Consider the following 23998-nt stretch of genomic DNA (forward strand, 5'->3'; position numbering starts at 1 on the left):
GCAAACTGTGGGCAAAAAGGGAGACAGGAGTCAAAGGGGAGGAAGGATCAGTACAGTGTGGGGAGTCGCGAACGGCTATACTATTTATGATAAGCATGTTGTCTTACGATAGGGAGAATATTAAGTGGCTGCTACTACTTTAGCAAGGATGAATAACGGAACTGTACTTGAACATGGAGGATTAAGTCATGGGTCTGTCACTGTTCTTTATTGATAGCCAGAGTGTCAGATAATGTTAGTTTTCTACCTTTATTTGGTCTATGGAGAACATAACATTTATATCATAAGAATAACATTCATCCGAGACATACTCAGCAAAGGTGGAATCTTTATTTTTCAGTCTCCAGCTCCTTTCATGTTCAATCAGTTCAGTCAGTTATAGCCCTAACTGACTGACATACATATAATTTGCCGCACAAATTGAAGGATAATCTGTGGATTCCACTTTGTTCTGGAGTTGGATTTTTTTTTTTTTTTTTTTTTTTTCACAGAGTATGGGCAACAGTATTTCTCGTACAGAAATCTGCTGTCTAGTTCCTGGATTTTAGTTTACAGCTAAGTACTGTCTCTTCCTTCTACTTACTGCGTTATGTGTTAGGGTAGGACTATAAAACTTATTACCGGTTTATTCTTAAATAGTCTGAAGATGGTCTAAAAAGTTGAACGCAGTTTCCCAGCCATAAAATAAATATTATTGTGGAATATAAATACTGTGTTCAAAATGGTTCAAGTGGCTCTGAGCACTATGGGACTCAACTTCTGAGGTCATTAGTCCCCTAGAACTTAGAACTAGTTAAACCTAACTAACCTAAGGACATCACACACATCCATGCCCGAGGCAAGATTCGAACCTGCGACCGTAGCGGTCTCGCGGTTCCAGACTGCAGCGCCTAGAAGCGCACGGCCACTTCGACCGGCAAAATACTGAGTTCTTCCGCTTTCAGTATATCTACGTTTCTCTGCTTACCAATAGCATACTGCGTAAACTATTTCATTGTTTTGCCTAAAAATTTGCCTTTGAAACCTATGTACTTCTCCGTGCGGTGGAACCTATTCTGACAACCTTTCTTCCACTGTCATGTTGGCACCTCAAAACCAAAGAGCTTCTCGCGATCATGAAAATCATCATCCGCATAGTGTTTTGTCTTACATTACAGAACGAAAAGAAGTCATTAGGGGATGAATCAGAGCCACACGGGCAATGAGACGTTAGTTCGATGTTTTCCTCCGTGAAATAAGCAGATCGTGCCGTCTGACACCTGTAATTGTCAATATGAAGTATGAAGCGTAGTGTCTCAGGTTGTTTTTCCTGGTTTCATTATTGTTGTAAACAAGTTGTTGTATAGCATTCAGCACTGGCTGTTCTTTGATCCTCTACGGGATATCCAATGTAACTAAAGAAACAAACATTTCTCTTGAAAGTGCTTCAAAAACAAACCACTTTTGTTCCCTTCGGTTCATCTTGGAACACACCTGTTCAGTTCAGTATTCCTTAGTGTCCGGCTCGGATGACTATATACTCTCCGATCAACAGTGTCCGGACAGCCCTGTGTACTGCGGAATTGATTACCAGATGACGCGAGGAGCGGACTCACCAGTATGAAAGGAGGCGGGGACAGTTTGTTATGTTATCAGTACAGAAACAGTAACAGCAGAGTGGGTCGGTCAATCGAGCTGAGAGGCGACGTCCACCTTCGAAGTCAGAGTTACAAATCCATTGAGGACATTTTCACCCTTCTAAAGATGACCAAACCGACTGCTGGTGGTGTGATTGTGAAGAGTAAACGTGAAAGGACAGCCACAGCTGAACCAAGATGAAGCAGGCCTCATGTACTGACGGTTAGGCTGTCTCTGAGCACTATGGGACTTAACATCCGAGGTCATTGGTCCCCTAGAACTGCACATCGAGTGCCGCTTAGCATTGACCACATAATTTTTTTAATGAGGAACTGAAGCCCTTCTTTTGAACTCCCTATGCACAGTCATTGTGGTAGCTGGACTACTGGTACGAGTGAATCCTTTCGTTGATTTCATGCGATTTTTTACAGTTCCTCTCAGCAATGGTCGACGCTCCCTAACCGTCAGCCGACCGATGTGGCCGAGTGGTTCTAGGCGCTTTAGTCTGGAACCGCGCGACCGCTACGGTCGCAGGTTCGAATCCTGCCTCGGGCATGAATGTGGGTGATGTCCTTAGCTTAGTTAGGTTTAAGTAGTTCTCAGTTCTAGGGGACTGATGACCTCAGATGTTAAGTCCAACAGGGCTTAGAGCCATTTGATAGTGGTAATATCCTATGCGATATTTGAACCATTTTTAAATTTTATTTAGTTTCAGATTTCCAGATTTGTAGTCTACATTACATGTGATAATGTGACTAGCGAACATTAGAAATACCGCGAACATAGAAGTGCTCGAGATGCTCAGATTGGCTGCCTAACATAATAGCCAATAGGAATTCAGCGTTTTCCGCGCTTTTGACTATGATGTATGAGTCAAAATAGTCGTTCGGGAGCCGTCTTCTGGTAGACACCTATGTTAAATCGCGCTAATCTAATTTGTTTTAAAATGAAGAACTCCTCGCTTTTGATCGTTTCTCGGGTAGTTAATGAAAAGTGACTGCAGTGTTGAGTATTTTCTGAAAGTTTAGGCTTCGTGAATAGCTTCATTTACGGGATATTCGCTTGTGAAGATTTCGTGTCGTCCATAAACTTCACGTGGCGTGTTTCGTGCAGATTACGAGACATTATGGCGAGCAGTTTTGTACAAGAAGACTGCTGAACGACGAACTCTGTTAAGTCGCAAATACTCGTGGGTCAGTGACTGTTTAGGATGTTTAAAATATCGGGTCGGACTGAATATCTTGTATCTGCTTTTGGGTGTGGACTTGTTAAAGAGACAGTCAGTAACATTCCATAATTGGAGTCGGGGTATTAAATACGGACTTGATAGCCATTTTCCTTGTTTTAAGGACAATAAACTAACTAAAAGGAAATTTTAGACTCAATTATTCAAAATGACAGCCACAATCGCATTATTTATTTTGTCGCCAACTGGTTTCAACCCACGATGGGGTCATCTTCAGGGCAGTTTAGACCATTTGGTCGCTCGCTGGAGTCGTCACCCTGCGTGTGCACGGTTGGTAACCAAACTGCCCTGGAGATGACCCCCATCGTGTGTTGAAACCGGTTGGCGACAAAATAAATAATGCGATTGTGGGTGTCATTTTGAATAATTGATGATAAGTAAACCAATCGCTGTTATCTCCACGCAACTATGTTGTCTAAAAAAAAAGAAAATTTAGACATTTTTTAAAACGAGTCATGCAAGAATCCCGAACAGTGGATTATTTATCTAACTTTCACTTACTGCCCATGGACTGGAGTTATGTGGCCTGTGCGTGGATGGTATTTTGTCGTATTTTGTCAATGCTGCTTTTGTCGACCAAACCAATATCCAGCATCGCAGAGTGAAGGGACAGACAACTTGAAGCCCGTCCAGGTAGGTGGACAGATTGTTTAAAGGATGGTGAGAGAGCAACCCGCCTCGCCGCAAGACCTGTCGCTTGTCACGTGTTGTTTATAATGAAACAAATAAAGTGAAAGTGACAACAACTGACCAGCGACGTGCTGCCCCTGTGTTCCAGACCACCCTAAGACGCGTGTGTTCATCACTCACGGCGGTCAGATGAGCATGGTGGAGGCGACGATGGCCGCCGTGCCGGTGCTGGCCATCCCGTTCGGCGGTGACCAGGTGGCCAATGCGGCGAGGGCGGCCAGGAGGGGCACCGGCCTCCTGCTGGAGTACCAGGACCTCACGGACGACACGTTCAGCTCCGCCCTGGACGCGCTGCTCAACGATGCCAGGTACGTCAGCGCGCCAACGGCTGCTAAGCGGCTCCGGTTGACAGTGCGGTAATGCACGTCTGCTGCGTTTCTGACGAACAGTCCATCTTTGTGTTTGCCTCCGAAGAGTATACGGCCACGGTCCCTTGCAGTTACGCGTGTAAATTTCATTTATTTAGCGTATGGCTCATAACATTACAGTAAAAAATTACTGAAACAACATGATTAAAAAAAAAAGAATCACATATGTATAAACAGAGCAGTAAATAACAGTTTGTATATAAGGACACCACCAATTGTAAATTTACACTCACAGAAGAGCAATCACAAACGTCCAGCTTAGAAAATATATAGTCGATTGCCTCTTGGGTCGCCATTAGGAAATCCGGTGGGTCGCCCTCATGTGCCCTTAGTGGACATTCCTGCACGATGTGTTTGACCGTCTGTCTCTCAGCGCCACAGTCGCAAGCGGCCGAAGGGAGTTTACCCCATCTGTGTAAGGAGTCGGCGCATCTCTCACAGTTGGTTCTGATGCGATTAAGAGTTGACCAAACTTTGCGAGCGCAATCAAATCCTTTTATACTGTGGCAGATTACTGCTGTTCTGCTCTCCCATTCCTCTTTCCATCGGTCATTTATTTTTGTTGTGTACGTAGTTCCGCGTAGTCAGCGCGTAGACAACTTTCCCACTAGAGCGCGCCCCGCTAAGCACAACAGCGCAGGCGCAGCGCTCGTCCGTCTCCGCACTACGAGATGGCGCTGCCATAGAGACGGACCAAATTCTGCTTCCGCCGATCCGCGTATTAATATGTAACGCAGCCAATGAGATTGCTGCTAACGTAGAACTTTTTCCCCTCGCGGATCACACTCGCGCAGTGATACCTGAACGCGTGAGGTATTATAACGAGTGTACAGACCTCCAATTAGGCAGTCTGCATCAGTCTGCATTTGTCTGCATTAGTCTATAGTCAAGTTTCAGTCTGCGCCTAATAAGATTATCATATTCCTGTACATAGCCATGAAGAGAAATGTATAGACACTTTGTCAAGTATGAGAGATATGTGAGAATAAGATTAACGTACCAAGACCAAAGGAACTTCAGATTGTCAATTGTAAATAGCATCCAGAATCAAGTTAAGTAATTTCATGCTTTTAATTATTTTAATAAATGTGTGTGAAAATTAATCAAGTTATTATATTGCTGACACTCGCCTACTTCGTTAGAGCGACAAGTCAAATAATCTGATGGTGTGCGTACCGAAGGTCTTACAGTATGCACACCACAATTTTAAAGTTGGTTTGGTGCAGCGCCTGTGCGGTCTTTAGTGGAGGATGCCTAGACCGGAGTCGGTTTCCTTGGATGTCGTGAGTATTTTCATGGATTTGTAATTGAGGATTGGTCATGATTTTTTGAAATTCTCTAACCAGATCGTGTTCTCGGCGCAGGTTAGGTGGGGCTATGTTACTGAGAACGGGCAGCCGCACTGTAGGAGTTGGCCTGATTGTGCCTGATATAACATGCATTGTTGCATTAAGTTGGCTATCTACCACGTGTGTGTGTTTGCTGTTGAGCCACACTGGGGCACAGTATTCTGCCACTGGATACACCAAGCCAAGTGCGGATGTTCTTAAGGTAGATGCTGTGGAGCGCCAAGTGGTGCCACAGAGCTTCTGCAATATGTTGTTGCGTGTTTTAAGTTTCGCTGCAGTTTTCGTCAGGTGTTCTTTGAATGTTAGTGTCCTATCTAGGGCAACCCCAAGGTACTTTGGGTGTTTGTTGTGATTTAGTAATTTCCCGTCTAGATATACATGTAGTTCTCTGTTGGCCATTTTATTGTTCAAATGGCAGGTACTTCCGTCTTTGTAGCACTAGGTTGTAGCCTCCATTTTCTAAAGTACTCGCTGAGAATCCTTAGGTCACTCGTAAGGATATCTTCGGCAGTGTCTATGTTTCTGTGGGCTGTTGCTAGAGCCCAGTCGTCAGCATAACCAAATTTGCGCGATCTGGTTGCAGGCATGTCAGCGATGTAAAGGCTGAAAAGAAGGGGCGCAAGGTCAGAGCCTTGTGGGAGTCCATTATTGAGTTTCATCTGTTTACTTCTCTCATTCCCTATTATTACTTGGATAGTTCTATTTGACAACATATCTTCGATGAGGTTGGTTGTTTTCTTGCAGGGGACGGCACAGATTAATTTGTACATGAGCCCCTGTTTCCAAACTGTATCATAGGCTGCTGTTAGGTCTATGAATGCTGCAGCTAGTTTATGTTTCTTCTGCAACCCCGCCTCTATATATGTTGTCAGTGATAGGACTTGATCTGTACAGCAGCGATATGGACGAAATCCTGCTTGCTCGATAGGGATTTTTTTTAGTATAGTTTGGCCTATTCTGTTGAGGAGCAGTCTTTCTAGTAATTTATAGACCATACCGAGAAGGGCAATGGGGCGGTAACTCTCTGGTCTATCGCCTGGTTTACCACGTTTCAGGACTGCGATGATCTTTGCTCGTTTAAGTGAGGGAGGAATGTTACCCACTTGGAGAATGTCCGTAAAGAACTTAGCCAGCCATTGTTTTGTGTAGGCTCCGACATCTTTGAGGAACTCAGGGTGGATACCATCGAAACGCGGAGCTTTGCCTGGTTCAACCTTCTTCAGGGCATTGGTAACCTCCTCGATACGAATATCTGATGAATATTCTGAGTCCATTGCGCGGGTCCTTTTTAATGTTTTTCAGTCCTTCTTCACTTTTGTTGTGTGCTTTCTATCTCGTGGGGCTCTAGACGCAGAAACTATGCGGGATGCAACCTTGTTGGAAGATATTTCGTCCTTTTTATGTTCAAGTGGATTTGCGCCTCCAAGTTTACGCAGTAGGGACTAGGCTTGTCGGCTTGACTTTGAACAGTCAACGCGTGTAAAGCCGTCGGCACACGGACCGTGCATCCGAACGTTGAGAGTTGAGCGTGCCGAGTTTATGACGTCATAGCGTGGAATAGCACTTTCGGGAGTCTTTCCGAACGTGCAGAGCAATATCTCGCATGTCAGATATTCTGAGCGTGCGTCTGAGCGTTGACCAATGGGATGGCACAACGCCACCTACGTCACACGCACGCCGTCTCCCATCAGTACAGAGTTGTAAGGCACCATATTGGCATTCATTTCAAGCCTATATGTATATATGCCGTTTCTGAGCACCAGCTAATTGAGACTCACTGGAAAACCCGTTGTTAACTGTGTGATTCGTTCCAATGAAATTATGAGAAACATCATATTCGTGGCAAAAGAATTATTGTAACTTGCGTATTATGAGAGTAGGCTATTTGAAGGCAGCGACACACTGAAGATCCACCCAAAACGCATTGTTCTTGGTCAATTTGTTATAGTTAAATTTCAGTTAGTAACATATCTACGATTAAGGTTTTCAGCAAGGGGTAATATAATATCTTTAACTACTAGGTCTATGTTGTTGGTTTAGCAAGCCGGCACGGTAACTCAGCGTCTAAGGTCGGAGGGTTAGCTACCCTCTGTAATAAAAAAACTGAGTTAATGAATCAACGACGAACTGAAACGGGTGTCTTGCGACGTCCGCCACGAGCAGATGTAACAAACGAACCCGACTAAAAAAAGATTAAAAAAGAAGCATAATGAGTAGCGTCACTGTCCTATACTGCAATGTCTTTTAGGGCGGTGGTTCACTTCCAAATTTTTTTCCTAACATTCGCGTTTTTATTGGGTTCTGATTCTTTACTATTAGTTTAATATAACTATATACTATAATATTTGATGTTATGTAAATATAAGTTTGAGGGGTGACTTTGTTCGATTGGCTTAATCGACAGGACAGCTTGCGTTACTTGTATAAAGACATTTTGCTCCTTTTTCTTTTACGCTGTGTAATTCACATGTTGCAAAGATTCTGCTACTGGGTAGGAACAGTGATTAAGTAAGACTGACCTTGGGGTTTTACTAAAATGTGGGAATGATGAAATAATGTTTATCTTATGCGGAGAAGTATTCCAAATTTATACCTGTTTCTAATGGAACTTTTATAAGCCTCTGTCCTTATTAATTGGACATGGTACTTTCCTTTTCGTGGACAATGGAGGAAATGTGTGTTTTAACAGAGCTAACGTGAGAATTTTACGCGCCCCCGTTGAGTAAACAGTGTGATTTACGAACTAGAAACATCCCTCAACTGCCGCTGGAGTGCGTTGCGATCGCGTATATTACGTTGGGGACCCACGTGCCGTATGCACAAGTCGCATTCTTCCTGAGCGTTCAGCAGCACGTTGAACTTGGCACGCTCAACGATAACGTTCGACAGCACGGTCCGTGTGCCGACAGCACCCCAAGCGTAAACGTTCGGAACTACAGAAATTGAACACATCGGCCGATTACACGATACCACGATACACGTGGGATGTTCAAGAAGCGAAAGTCGATGATGGGAAGGTAAAATCATAGTTCAGTCATACTGAATAGTCCTGAGAGCTCGAGGATCTTATTTACTATCAAGGGAAACTTCCAATCGCACCCCCCCCCCACCCCCTCCCCACCCCCACCCCAAGTATTTAGTGTAAAATGGCCCAGTGCATTGCCCGTCGAAAACGGAACACAGATCAAGCATGAAAACAGGAAGAAGGTGTTCAAAAATGATTCAAATGGCTCTGAGCACTATGGGACTTAACATCTATGGTCATCAGTCCCCTAGAACTTAGAACTGCTTAAACCTAACTAACCTAGGGACATCACACAACACCCAGTCATCACGAGGCAGAGAAAATCCCTGACCCCACCGGGAATCGAACCCGGGAGAAGGTGTACTGAACTGTGAAAAAAGAAGCAACGGTCCAAGCACACGGCGTCGTGGTTGTGCTGTAAAGCGGGAGATCCGTGTTCATATCTCCTTCGCGCCGTATATATTTCTTTTTCACAAAATTATGAGCCTTCCGTCCGGTCATTGACGTGTCTGTTCTCCGTCTGTAGTCTTCGCAATTGATATACTATACATTGTTTATAGAATATGAGTCATGTGGTAAGAACGTATTACCGTCACAAGTAAATGTGATGAACAGTGAGAGCAGACGAGATGCCGCATAGACCTCTCACAGAAATGAAAACAACAAATAAACGGTGTGAACCATGTTACAGCGAATGAATTCAAGAGTTAAAACTTCCTAAACTGAACGCGAGAGTCATAACATGCGGTATTTGCGTAGAACAAATAGGAGGAACTTACGTCTGGAGGTCAATTCCTGACACATTGCTTTTGCAAACGGATGTTACACCACGACACAGACACAGCAATGACCGGACGGACAGTTCATAGTTTTGTTAAAAAGAAACATGGCGCGAAGGAGATTTGAACACGATCCGCTCCCCCTCCTCCTGCTCCTAAGACCACATAACAACAACGCCGTGGCTGTGCAAATTCCCTGCCGCGCGGGAGTAGCCGAGTGGTCTGAGGCGCTGCAGTCATGGACTGTGCGGCTGGTCCCGGCGGAGGTTCGAGTCCTCCCTCGGGCATGGGTGTCTGTGTTTGTCTTTAGGATAATTTATGTTAAGTAGTGTGTAAGCTTAGGGACTGATAACCTTAGCAGTTAACTCCCATAGGATTTCACACACATTTGAACATGCAAATTCGCTCGGTGTTACACAACTTGAACTTGGACCGTCAACTATTTCTATTGTGCTTCTTTCTTCACAGTCCAGTACACCTTCGTCCTGTTTTCATGCTTGATCTGTGTTCAGTTTCGAACGGACTATCCACTGGCCCATCTTACCACTAAATCTGAGGGACGAATCCGAGGGGGAGTTTCCCTTGTAAGTAACAGTTTTCCTTTTATGTTGCTATCACGGTATTACTGTACTGAGTAATGCGTTCAGCTGTTCGTTTTATGAGATGACACTACCTAGTACAAGCATATTTTTATGAAAATTTACGTCTGTACAGCATTTTACACAGTGAGGTGGTAGTAATTCTGCAGCTGTTGCCCAGACAGGGCCGTACTCGTTAAGAGAAGGGCAGAGCGACGACAAGACGAGAAACCAGATGTACTTGTGTGCGACTGTGATTGAGAAGAAGGGACGAAGGCAGACAGATGCATTCCCTATTAATGAAGGCACTCAGGCCCGAAGTTCCACAGGAGAGTCGGAACTTCGTGAAAACGGACGCGGCTAGCTTCAACAAGCTGCTGTCTACGATACAGGAAGGAAACTGCTCAAGTGACACCGTAATATGGGAAGCAATTTCACCTACGCGGAAGTTGGAATTAAACTATTTGTTTGTACACACTCATGCTCACAAATTAAGGATAATGCTGATACATGGTGAAACAACACTGTGCTGGGCGGTTTGCGGGTTTAAACCACCTCGGGGTATGACCATGCGGTGGCGCTGGCAGCAATCCACATAAGCAGAGGCGTGTTGGTGCATCTCAGAGTACGGTGCAGCGAGTAAGTGTGCAGACGTATTCAGACGTGCTAATGGTGACTGTGTGTTGAATATGGCTCAAAGAACACACATTGATGATGTTATGTGGGGTAGATTACTAGGGCAACTGGAGGCTGTTCAAACACAGCAGGTCGTAGCACGGGCCCTCCGTATACCACAAAGTGTGATCTCAAGATTATCACAACGATTCCAGCAGACAGAAAACGTGTCCTGGCGCTACAGTACGGACGTCCACAGTGTACAACACCACAAGAAGACCGATATCTCACCATCAGTGCCCGCAGACGGCCACGGAGTACTGCAGGAAACCTTGCTCGGGACCTTACCGCAGCCACTGGGACAGACACACAGTCTACAGACAACTGAACAGACATGGTTTATTCGCCTGGAAACCTGCAAGGTGCATTCCACTGACCCCTGGTCACAGGAGAGCCCGTAAAGCCTGGTATCGAGAACACAGCACATGGTCATTGGAACAGTGGTCCCAGGTTATGTTCATGGGTGAATCCATATATAGTCTGAACAGTGATTCTCGCCGGGTTTTCATCTGGTGTGAACCAGGAACCAGATACCAATCCCTTAATGTCCTTGAAAGGGACCTGTATGGAGGTCATGGTTTGATGGTGTGTGATGGGATTATGGTTGGTGCACGTCCACCCCTGCATGTCTTTGACAGAGGAACTGTAACAGGTCAGGTGTATCGGGACGTCATTTTGCACCAGTATGTCCGCCTTTTCAGGGGTGCAGTGGGTCCCGCCTTCCTCCTGATGAATGATAACGCACGGCCCCACCGAGCTGCCATCGTGGAGAACCAGAAGATGTCAGGCGAATGGAGTGGCCTGCCTGGTCTCAAGTTATAAACCAAATCGAGCACGTCTGGTATGCTCTCGGTCGACGTATCGCTGCACGTATTCAAACCTCTACGACACTTCAGGAGTTCCGACAGGCACTGGTGCAAGAATGGGAGGCTATACCCCAGCAGCTGTTCGACCACCTGATCCAGAGTATGCCAATCCGTTGTGCGGCCTGTTTACGTGTGCTTGGTGATCATATCCCATATTGATGTCGGGGTACATGCGCAGTGGTGTTTTGTAGCACATGTGTTTCGGGACTGTTTTCTCAATATATCACGAATACCGTGGACATACAGATCTGTGTGCCGGCCGCGGTGGTCTCGCGGTTCTAGGCGCTCAGTCCGGAGCCGCGCGACCGCTACGGTCGCAGGTTCGAATCCTGCTTCGGGCATGGATGTGTGTGATGTCCTTAGGTTAGTTAGGTTTAAGTAGGTCTAAGTTCTAGGGGACTGAAGACCTAAGATGTTAAGTCCCATAGTGCTCAGAGCCATTTGAACCATTTTTTACAGATCTGTGTCGTGTGTGTTCCCTGTGTACCTATACTATTAACGCCAGTTTTGTGCAGTGTCACGTTGTGTGGCACCACATTCTGCAATTATCCTTAATTTATGAGCATGAGTGTAGTTTATGATCGGATTCTCTAGCTGACGCCGCCCGGGATTAGCCGAGCGGTCTAGGGCGTTGCAGTCCTCGACTGTGCGGCTGGTCCCGGCGGAGATTCGAGTCCTCCCTCGGGCATGGTAGTGTGTAAGCTTAGGGACTGATGACCTTAGCAGTTAAGTCCCATAAGATTTCACACACACATCTCTAGCTGACGATTGCCGGTTGTGGCAGTCTGAAATAGAGCAAAAAATGCAGTCGAATCAAATGTGAGCCTCCGTCAATTAAGACGCTACGTATACAAATCGAAAATCCTACAGGTAAAGTTACATTCAGTTTCACTCAGAACTAAGCGACTGTGTAGGTTCCGTATTATGATACAGCGGATGGTGAGCATCAAGAGCTTTCCCCGCTATACGCCTGGATTACAACGCTTGAGCCTTCTTCGTTGCATTCCATTTCTATAATACTAAGCAATCAAGTACGAAGAATGCTTTTCGCAGCTGCAATCTATAAAAAAGAAAGACTGACGGCAAAAACACTGCATTTATTTCATTATAGCATTTTTGAAAAGTTACTCATGGAAAAACGTGCAAAAGCCCTGATACGAAAGCCCGATCAAACGGCTGACCACAATAACCAACAGAACGCACACTCCTAGTATCCCCTTCTGCGCATGCGGGCGCTGTTGCCGTCTAGTGCACATTCATTTCCCAGCGCCGATAATAATGTGTCTGCTAAATCTTTCCAGATGCCAGCCGTACTAGATATGTTCCAGTCGTCGCGGATCTTGGTGTAATACCCCCTTAAAAATGCAACTCGTAGTAAATAATTTATAGATTACTGATCCATTCAATATTCAGCATTCGAAAATTCCCATTATTATTGCATCGCTATAAACCTCTGTGGTGGACGTTGTTAAATCTACATCTACCTCTACAATCCGCACGGCACCTTACGGTATGTGGCAAGGGCTCTCCTCGTACCACTGTCTTGCCCTCCCTTTCCTGCTCCAGTCACGAACGGTGCGGTGAAGGAATAATTGTCAGTTAAGTTCGGGATGACATCTGATTTCTCTGGTTTATTCGTCGTGCTCATCCCGCGAGGCGCATGCTTTAAGATGTAATACGTCGCGCGGCTCTTCATGGAACGTACGCTCTCTAATTTCAACAGCAAATTTTTACGTGATGCTCAACGCCTCTCTTCTGTTGTCTGCCACTGTTGACCATCCCCATAAATGCTCCCCCGCTACTATACGATCCCGCGAAGGAACGCGCCGCCCTCTGTTAGATCTTCTCTATCTCTCTTATTAATCCAATGCAACAACAGTCCCACGTTGATGAGCAATACTCAAGAATCAGTCGAACGAACGTTTTGCAAGGCACTTCTTTCGTGGAGTGAATCACATTTCCTTTAAGATTCTCCCAATGAATTTTAGGCTGGCATCTGCTATTCCTACTGCCAAGTGGTTATAAATAAGTGCAGCTACTCATGAAGGACCATTGGGGGCTGTAATTATTGTATGACAGCGAAACTTGGAAGATAAGCTGATGCATTAATGCGAAACCAGTTTACTCTGGAAAAAATTAATTTAAATTTTGGCCATCAGGTGCAAATCTGGCACTGTACAGCGTCTCGTCGATATCTCTGGTGCTCATATTGAACAGATTGTGCAAGCAGAGTTTAATAATAAAGTCAACATTATGCCCTTCTCAGTTGTTTGTGCTCGGTGATAGCACACAGAGAAGAGAGTGTTCAGACATATGGTTATTACGCCAAACTTAATTATATCTACTGTGTTATTCCACTAACTACAGACTTTTTCGATGACAGAATGTAATTTTTATGGGCCATCGATAATTGGTGAAATGATGAATGCTGTGGGTTTTGGAATAACGTAAGTGAAGACATTACACCTTTATTTTTATACTGAGGGTAAGCTGTTTCATAACCTCTTGACCTTACTTTTCCCCAATTCCTCAATAAAATTAATAAACCACTGTTTCAAAATTCTCTCACAGCTGCGTCTCCACATGTTAGTGGGGTGACATTGTGTATAATCCGATGTATTTTGGCGACAAAATTCGCCATTCATGACGCTTCTCTGTAAGCTAGAAATGGTTTAACCAGGCGAAAATAAATTTCTGTTTTATTTGCATTTTAAGCGCAATTCTCATTAGAGGTGACAGTAGATCTTTTCAAATTGTCACCCTGCATATGTGGGCATGGATGGGCTCCACCTAATATTTACAAAAACGTGAGTGTAGGTTTCAGTTGAGAATGGTTCTTCTCCTCCAGGACTCGGCATTTTCCCTACAGCACTCCCCATTTCCCCTACAGCGCCTGCCAGCAACCCCCACTGCTACTGCTATACCCATGCGTGTCCTGACGACTGCGCACCTACCAGCCGTTATTCTGCGTGCACTCTACACTGTGAACTGTGTGACGCATTGTGTTGTCCTACTGGTAGATCCCATCATGCTAAGGAAAAGCAAATTACACGTAGTGGGGGACATAGTCCCAAAGGATAGATTTATACTTGTGTCTCCTAGATACTGGCACAAAAAGATTCCCCAGACCATAATGCTGCCTCCTCTGCCCTGGACCCTTCCGACTATTTTTTCAGGACGTTTTTCTTTCAGTCCAATAGAGCATACAACGTGATTGGTCTGCAGCATGTATGTTTCAACCAGGCATCTACTGCAGAGGCCCATATGCAATCTTCGCTGAATGATCATTAAGGAGACGCTGTTGGTAGCCCTTTTGTTCTTCTGGGTGGTCAGTTGATCAAGAGTTGCGCGTATACTCGCCTGTAGACATTTCTGCAGCCATCGTTCACCCCTCTCATCTATGGTCCATGCTGCACCACAGTTGCCTAGCCGCCAGTTTTGCCTAGCCGCCATTTTACCATGCACAATATACTTCAACAATGGTGCCACGCGACAGTTTACAAGCTTACCCGTTTCAGAAAAGCTTCCACTCTTGACTTGAAAACCAATGATCATGTCTTTTCGGACGTCATATAAATCGCTCCATTTCCGCAATACGACAACGCGTGCACTGTTTCTCGCGTCCCACCGATACGCTTTATGTACCATCCTCAATTACAAATCCATGAAGATACTCACGACATCCAAGGAAACCGACTCCGGTCTGGGCATCCTCCACTAAAGACCGCACAGGCGCTGCACCAAACCAACTTTAAAAGAAATGACCGATGGAAAGAGGAATGGGAGAGCAGAACAGCAGTAATCTGCCACAGTGTAAAAGGATTTGATTGCGCTCGCAAAGTTTGGTCAACTCTTAATCGCATCAGAACCAACTGTGGGAGATGCGCCGACTCCTTACACAGATGGGATAAACTTCCTTCGGCCGCTTGCGACTGTGGCGCTGAGAGACAGACGGTCAAACACATCGTGCAGGAATGCCCACTAAGGGCATATGAGGGCGACCCACCGGATTTCCTAATGGCGACCCAAGACGCAATCGACTATATATTATCCAAGCTGGACGTCTGTTTGTGATTGCTCTTCTGTGAGTGTAAATTTACAATTGGTGGTGTCTTTATATACAAACTGTTATTTATTGTTCTGTTTATACACATGTGATTTTTTTAAAAATCGTGTTGTTTCTGTAATTTTTACTGTGATGTTATGAGCCATACGCTAAATAATAATGTACCATCCTCTGCCGGTCTTCTGTGAGTGGTTATTGCACGAACATAGGCGTGTGACTGCACCGTGTAAAATCACGGTGGTGGAAGAAATTTTCACGCCTGACTTTAGCCACCAACGGAAGGAGAGGCGTCGGATTACGTTATGTGATCGAAAGATACCCTGTGTTGAATTTTGAAATTTTGAGCATTTCTGTTCTCTCATAACGCAGTGAGGGAATAAGACCCTGCTGGCAATCTCTCAGACCGGTGGAGATGCCATGCTGCGTGTTCGCCTTAGTTTGCAATAGTTGCCTTGTTATCTTCGCAAAGATGAAGTCTGTACGCCGTCGCCAAGCCAGTCACGTGACACGCCACTCAAGATGGCGAAGGAGGACGACGGCAGCCGTGTGCACTGGGGCTTCTCCGAGAACGTCAGTTCAGGGTGCAGGGAGCGCTGCGCTAATTAACGACGTGAGATTCTGAGAAGAAGAGTATCCTAACAAGGCGAAATTCACGTCTCTCTTTGTGACTCACAATATCACCTCGCTAACCGGGAGGAGTACGGGAAGAACAAGATAAGGGCAGAGGTAATCGTGCTCAAGCTGTTGGAGTAAACTAGTTCTGTTGCGTAATTTGGTGTTACGTAAAGCAGACCAGGAAGTCAATGCTGCAACACTTGTTCTAAACTTATAGCAGTGCGCACTACGGAAAGCATCCCATTGATAAATGTCTTTCGTGGAACACGAGTAACTGAAGTAGGTTACTTCTGTAGAGAAAATGATAGTATAAGTCACCGAAATAAATAATACCCTTGAAAACCTGTATTAGTCATGGGATTCTAATAGCGATTCAACTTCACTGGTGACACGCCCTACAACGAAAAAGTCACTTCTTTAATCCCACGCCCCCTCCAGACTTAAGCTTGAAGCATTTGTAAGGCTGTCGAATCAGATACGTTGCTGTTACAGTTAATGCCATTTTTTTTATCGAATTTGAGCTGTTTTGGAATCTCTGATTTTTATTTTAACACAAGTGTTTTATTTCTACCATTTTCGGTGTCTATGGAAAGAAGTATGGTAACATGGTAGGGATATGATGAGGTCTGCGAAGAGGACCAAGGAGGCTATTTGATTTGGCGGGCTTCTGTGTATATTTTGGGCTGTAAAAGGACGTGCACTGCACCAGCACTCAACAAATCTCCCACTTTCTTTTCATTTACGTTAGTATCAGCACAGATAAACACACAACATTGCACTAATAGTGATCCATAAAAGCAGCCTCGTGGCAAACGGAAGCAATTCGGTAGTACCTCGACGACAAAATTAACCAGAAAACTAATCTGCAATTTCTGCGTTGCCCTAAACCTCGTACCTAAAATTATACCAGGGTCACTTCAAAAGAAATGCACCCTATTTTTTTTAAATCCGTCTTTTATTCTACATGTCTGAAAGTTTTACAGTGTGTAGATACATCCATAAGGAACAATATTTTCATTTCTTCACATAATTTCCATCCCTCTCAACTGCCTTACGCCATCTTGGAACCAGCGCCTGTATACAGGCATGGTAAAATTCTGGACCAACCCTTTGGAGCCACTGTTTGGCAGCGTGCACAAGGGAGTCATCATTTTCAAACCTTGTTCCACGAAGAGAGTCTTACAGTTTCCCAAAGAGATGATAGTCACATGGAGCAGGTCAGGACTGGAAGACAGGTGTTTCAGTGTTGTCCATTCCAATTTTGTGGTCGCTCCCATGGTTTTTATACTGACATGTGGCCGTGCATTGTCGTGCAACAGAAAAATATCCTGCTTTTGCCGATGTGGTCAAACACGACTCAGTCGAGCTTGAAGTTTCTTCAGTGTCGTCACATATGCATCAGAATTTATGGTGGTTTCACTTGGCATGATGTCCACAAGCAAGAGTCCTTCGAAAAACACCGTAGCCGTAACTTTTCCAGCAGAAGGAGTGGTTTTGAATTTTTTTGTTGGGTGAATTTGCGTGATGCTACTCCATTTATTGCCTCTTCATCTCTGATGAAAAATGATGGAGCCGTGTTGCATGACCTGTCACAATTATTCCAAGAAATTCATCTCCACCATTCTTGTACTGTTCCAAAAGTTCGTTCCACACCGTTTTTCTTGTTTCTTTATGAACCACTGTCAACATCCTGGGAACCCACCTGGCACAAACCTTTTTTAACGCCAACACTGTCAATATTCTGCAAACACTTCCTTCCCCTATCCAAACGTAGCGTGACAATTCGTTCACTGTGATGCGTCTGTCAGCAGTCACCAATTCGTTAACTCTCTGCACATTGTCTGGAGAGTGCGCAGTACGAGGCCTGCCGCTGCGAGGACACTCCTCAATATTGCCGCGCCCGCTTTCATCACTCAACCTGCTTGCCCACCGGCTAACTGTACTGCGATCAACAGCAGCATCTCCATATACCTGTTTCAACCTCTTGTGGATGTTTCCCTCTGTCTCGTTTTCACAGCACAGGAATTCTATGACAGCACGTTGCTTCTGACGAACGTCAAGTGTAGCAGCCATCTTGAAGACATGCTGTGACGGCGCCACTCACGGAAACAGGTTGAACTAAGTTTGAAAACAAGCGGGAAGGATGTATCTACACACTGTAAAACTTTCGCACAGGCAGAATGAAAACTGTATTTTTACAAAAATAGTGTGCATTTCTTTTGGAGTGACCCTCGTACTTTTCCATTAGAATGGTTCACAGTGCGATAGCTAAGGTTACTAGCTCGCATTTGTATGGTGGCGCTCTACATGGATGCAGCTGTTTCGAGACCAGCTGAAATTACACTGGCGGAAAAGCAGTCGCAACGCCGGAATGTTGAATGCAAGCATGCAAACGTGCATGCATGGTGTTGTACACGTGCGGGATGTTAGTTTGTGGGATGGAGTTCCGTGTGTATTGCACTTGGTCGATCAATACAGGGGTGGTTGATGCTGTTCATGGATGACACTGGGGATGTCGTCCAATGGTGTCTCTTACATGCGCGATTAGAGACAGATCTGGTAACCGGGCAGGCCAAGGCAACGTGTCGACAATCTATAGAGCATGTTGGGTTACAACAGCGGTCTGTGGGCGAGCATTACAATATTTGAAAACACCATCTGGAGATCTGTTCATGAATGGCAGCACAACAGGTGGAACTCCAGACCGACGTACAGATATGAGGTCAGGGTGCGCCGGATAACTACGAGACTGCTACTCCTGTCATACGAATTCACACCCCAGACCATAACTCAGGTGTAGGTCCAAAGTGTCTCGCAAGCGGACAGGTTGTTTGCAGGTCATCAGCTGCTGGCCTCCTTTTGACCAACACCCGACCATCACTGGCACCGACGCAGATAGCGGCTTTCACCAGAAAACACAACAGATTCCACCCTGGCCTTCAATGTGGTCCCACTTGACACTACTGAAGACGCAAATGATGGTGGTTTGGCGTCAGTGCACTGTACGCTACAGGGCGTCTGGCTCGGAGATGACTTTGAAGTAACCGATTTATAGCAGTTCGCTGTGTCACTGTAGTGCCAACTGCTGCTGAAATTGCTGCTGCAGATGCAATATGATGGCTCAGAGCCAGACGCCAAATACGATGGTCTTCCGTCTCAGTAGCACGCGGCCGTTAGGGGTCCGTATGTTATCGTGACCACCGCTACCAGCAATAGTTGTTCAGTGGCTGTGGCTGTATTCCTGCCAAGTCTTTCGACAATATCACAGAAGGAACTTCCAGATCCTCGTAGGCTTACTACACGGCCCCGTTCAAACTCAGTGAGGTGCTGATAATGGCGTATTCCTCGCCCTAAGGGCATTCGTGAGTGACATTAACTCACTACGTCGAACCTGAAAGGTAACTTCCGCTCACCACCGTTACAGCTTGTATTCAAAGCAAACCTGATTTACATCCCCACAGTGACGCTCTGAGCGCCACTCTTATGCGACTGGCGCGAAATTGCACTCGACATCATCCTCCTGACGTAAAAAGACGCCTGCCAACTTTCTTTTATATCGCACAACTCCTTCTCCGTGTCGCGATTTTTCTTTCGTCAGTATATTTTATTCCCTTTGGGAGGAGCGATAGCGGCGTAAAGTTACTGATGACAGAAAAATGGCTCTGAGCACTATGGGACTTAACATCTGAGGTAATCAGTACCCTAGAACTTAGAACTACTTAAACCTAACTAACCTAAGGACATCACACACATTCACGCCCGAGGCAGGATTCGAACCGGCGACCGGAGCGGTAGCGCGGCTAGAGACCAAAGCGCCTAAAACCGCTCTGTCACACCGGCCGGCTACTGATGACAGATCTTTGCGACAATGGTCAGCATTACTTTCCGAACTCCTCCGCAGAATCTCTGGAAGTACAGGCATGTGACGCAGTAAGGAATGTGCATAAGCAGAGCTGTGATACGGGCTGCAAAAGGGGATACCCACTGACAAAAGCGACTCTGGCAAAGAGCGGATTCTTACGCCCTAGCGCCTCGGAACGAGCATCTCGAGAGTGGCGAAGGTTAACAGTCGTTCGCGTGCTACTGTTGTGAATATCTGTGGAAAATAGTGGAAGGACAGTAATACCACCAGGAGGCGACAAGCTGTTGGAGTTCCATGAATCAGAGAACGTGAGGCTTGCGCACTCTTTAAAGCACTATAGGCATAGACCTGTGGTAGATCTGACAACACGTTACAGTTCTGGTGAAGACAGAAGTGTTCCGTAGCACATCGTTCAGTGTCCATTCTTGAACAGGTGGTTCCACAGTACACGATCATTATGTGTTTACATGGTGATATCCCTATGTGGCCAGCCGGTGTGGCCGAGCGATTCTAGGCGCTTCATTCTGGAACCGCGCGACCGCTACGGTCGCAGGTTCGAATCCTGCCTCAGGCATGGATGTGTGTGATGTCCTTAGGTTAGGTAGGTTTATGTGGTACTAAGTTCTAGGGTACTGATGACCTCAGATGTGAAGTCCCATTGTGCTCAGAGCCATTTAAATCATTTTATCCCTATGTGTTTACTTGTTGACCCAACAATATTGTCAGCTACGATGCAGTGTGCACGATGTCATCGAGATTGGACCATGGATAAATGGAAACATTACTGAGGGCCACCTGCATCCATTCATGCTTGACGTCTTTTCTTTCATTTGCCCTATGCGGTGGAAAGGACAGCACTTAATAAAGTCTGGTCCCTGGATGCAATAAAAGAAGCACATTTATTGGTGACACATAAATGAACTGTTCATATTTCTGGCGTGAAACAGAAAACATTAGCCACTTCTTGTAGGATGATATAGTTTGACAACCAGATTCCAGCTCTAGGTCCAGCGTCTTGTCGATGTCCTACTGTGACCAGCTCAGTCGAGGTGGAGGCTGGCCACTGGGTTGTTGGCAGAGTGGCGGCAGCAGATGTGATACCAGCGATCGGACCTACGGCGGCTGCAGGGACACTAGTGTCCCTCACTGACAACCTCTTCGTTGAGCACCCCTAACCCACACACGGGAGAGTGTCAAACAGGCTCGACCAGCGACGACATCCTAGGTGGCGTCTGATCGGGTGCAAGCTGCCTGGTCGGGCATCGGTAGAGCCTTGGTAGAGTCTGCACAGATTAACGTGGCTGGTAGATGCACAGTTGGGAGGGCACACATGGGAGAGTGGGAGGGGGGGGGGGGGCGGTTACAGACAGGTGCTGTAGAGAAAATTCTGAACGTTGGAGGCGAAGTGTCTTTCTGAACTGTAGCCTACACTCGCATTCTTTGTAAATGTTAAGTGAAGTCCTTCCACGCTCACATTTGCATGGTGACATTTCAAACAGATGCCACCTCAGCTTTGATTACTAATTGGAAAGAATACTACTGAAAATGCAGCGATTTATTTCCCCATGGCTTCTTAACTATTTGTAACTTTCAGAGAAGCATCCTGAGTGGCAAATTTTCAGTAAATCCTACACATTTCTCTTGTTACCATGACAAATTTTCTTCTGTTGCCAAAACATAGCGGAGTTGACACAGTGTCACCTCAGTAACCTGACGTGCAGTTGCTGGAGGATTCTGAAACAGTGGCTCATTAAGCTTACCAAGTGAGGAACTGAGGAAACGTAATGTCAGTAGTTTATGAAAAAGCACATCCTCAGTACACAATAAATGACATTAAAGAGCCAAAGAAACTAGTACAGCCGACCGGAGTGGCCGAACGGTTCTAGGCGCTTCAGTCTGAAACCGCGCGACCGCTACGGTCGCAGGTTCGAAATCTGCCGCGAGCATGGATGTGTGTGATGTGGTTAGGTTAGGTAGGTTTAATTAGTTCTAAGTGCTAGGCGACTGATGACCTCAGAAGTTAAGTCGCATAGTGCTCAGAGCCATTTGAACCAAACAAGTACACCTGCTTAATATCGTGTAGGGCCCCCACAAGCGCGCAGAAGCCCCGCAACACGACGTGGGATGAGCTCCACTAATGTCTGAAGCAGTGCTGGAGAGGACGGACACCATGAATCCTGCAGGGCTGCCCATAAGTCCGAGATCTCTTCTGAAAAGCACAATGCAAAGAATTCCAGATATGCTCAATAATGTTCATGTCTGGGGAGTTTGGTGGCCAGCAGGTGATACGATAGGATACTTACGTACGTATCACCTGTGAGAGCCATATGTAGACGTATCAGGGGCCCCATGTCACTCCAACTGCACACGCCCCACACCATTACAGAGCCTCAACCAACTTGAACAGTCCGCTGCTGACGTGCAGGGTCCATGGATTGATGAGGTTGTCTCCATACGTCCATCTGCTCGATACAATTTGGAACGAGACTCGTCCAATCAGCCAACATGTTTCCAGTCATCATCAGTCCAATTTCGGTGTTGACGGGCCCAGGCGAGGCGTAAAGTCTTGTGCCGTGCAGCCATCAGGGTACACGAGAGGGCTTTCGGCTTCGAAAGCGCGTATCAATGATGTTTCGTTGAATGGTTCACTCGCTGACACTGGTTGATGGCCGAGCATTGAAACTGCAGCAATTTGCGGAAGGGTTGCACTTGTGTCATGTTGAACGATTCTCTTCAGTAGCCATTAGTCCCGTTCTTGCAGGATCTTTTTCTGGCCGCAGCGATGTCGGAGATTTGATGTACCGGATTCCTGATATTCATGGTACACTTGTGATACGGTCATACGGAAAAATCCCCACTTCATCGCTACCTCGGAGACGCTCGTGCACTAAGTATAACACCACGTTCAAACTCACTTAAATCTTGATAACCTGCCTTTGTAGCAGCAATAGCCGATCTAACAATTGCGCCAGACACTTGTCTTATATGGGCGTTGGTGACCGCAGTGCTGTAGTCTGCCTGTTTCCATATCTCTGTATTTGAATACGCATTCCTTTACCAGTTTCTTTGGCGCTTCAGTGTGTAATGTCTTCATTCATGTTGTTCCGAAACCCGTAGCTTTTCTCGTTTCATCAGTTACTGATCGGCCTTAAAAGGTACGTTCTTTCATCGAAAAAGTTTAGTTAGCGGAATAACATAGTAGATAATGAAGTTCTGCGTAATAACCCTCCACTTCGCATGCTGTCAGTTGCAAAAGTCTCATTTCCGTGTCTAAAACCGTTTATGAAACATGAGGAATGTTGTGGATATTTCGCTCCGGCTTTATCGCTGGTGTGACGCGGTGGCAAATGAGTGTGCCTCATCAGATCAATTTGCTCGAAGTCAGTGACGGATAGAGACCTCCACCCAAGAGTAAAGAAAAATTCAAAATATTAGCTAAATTTCATACGCAGCAACATATTATGTAATATACACCAATCGGAATATCACAGCCACAGCTGTTTCTCATTGTAAATTTTTTCCAATTTCGCCTAGAGTCTTACTTCTATGTCGATATCATAATACAATGATCATTAACGAAATGATGGCCATTTCATCATGAACTTGACATATAAAGCTAGAAGCAACACAAAAATGATTTTTTTACCCAATAGTTTCCGTAAAATCGTTTGAGGAAGACTGCAGGCGCGCGCCTCGTTTCTGTCATCGGCGACCGGCCCGAAGGTGGCAGATACTGTTGGCCTCCCGTTCCAAACAAACGAGTGATCTCGCCCAGCACTTTGGACGAAAACTGCTCACTGCGCATCAGCCACCTTATCCTGCGCGGACTCCAGCTAATGGAAGACCACAACTCGAACCAGCGGTGGTTGCCAGTACAATACGGTGCCGACAGACTCATCCAGTCTGCTGTCTAGGTTGCAGTCCAACTGGGATCGTTGGAACTGCTGCTGGCGAACGCTGCTGACAGATATGTTTCTGAGAGCAGTCGCCGTTGAGCCCAAAGCGTGAGCGAATGCTGTCGGCTAGAATTCTCTCAGCGTCCTAGATAGTTTGGCGGAAGGGTTCCTATGAGGTGTTCAAATGGTTCAGATGGTTCAAATGGCTCTAAGCACTATGGGAATTAACATGTGAGGTCATCAGTCCCCTAGACTTAGAACTACTTAAACCTAAGGACATCACACACATCCATGCTGGTTGTTAGACACGCCGTGTATTCGGCCAGAACTGGCATCGCCCGAGTGGGGCTGGCTTTGGCAAATGAA

General features: G+C 45.8%; 1 protein-coding gene across 1 annotated transcript in view; it reads left to right on the forward strand.

Annotated features, from left to right (window-relative positions):
• Positions 1–23998, forward strand: part of LOC126484095 (UDP-glycosyltransferase UGT5-like) — a 181023-nt gene that overhangs the window by 128777 nt on the left and 28248 nt on the right. Inside the window, exon 6 of the mRNA XM_050107470.1 lies at positions 3642–3861. Coding sequence (XP_049963427.1) covers positions 3642–3861 — 220 coding nt within the window. The remainder of the gene's footprint in view (positions 1–3641; positions 3862–23998) is intronic.

The sequence above is a fragment of the Schistocerca serialis genome, chromosome 6, assembly GCF_023864345.2.
Source record: "Schistocerca serialis cubense isolate TAMUIC-IGC-003099 chromosome 6, iqSchSeri2.2, whole genome shotgun sequence".
Lineage (NCBI taxonomy): Eukaryota > Metazoa > Arthropoda > Insecta > Orthoptera > Acrididae > Schistocerca > Schistocerca serialis.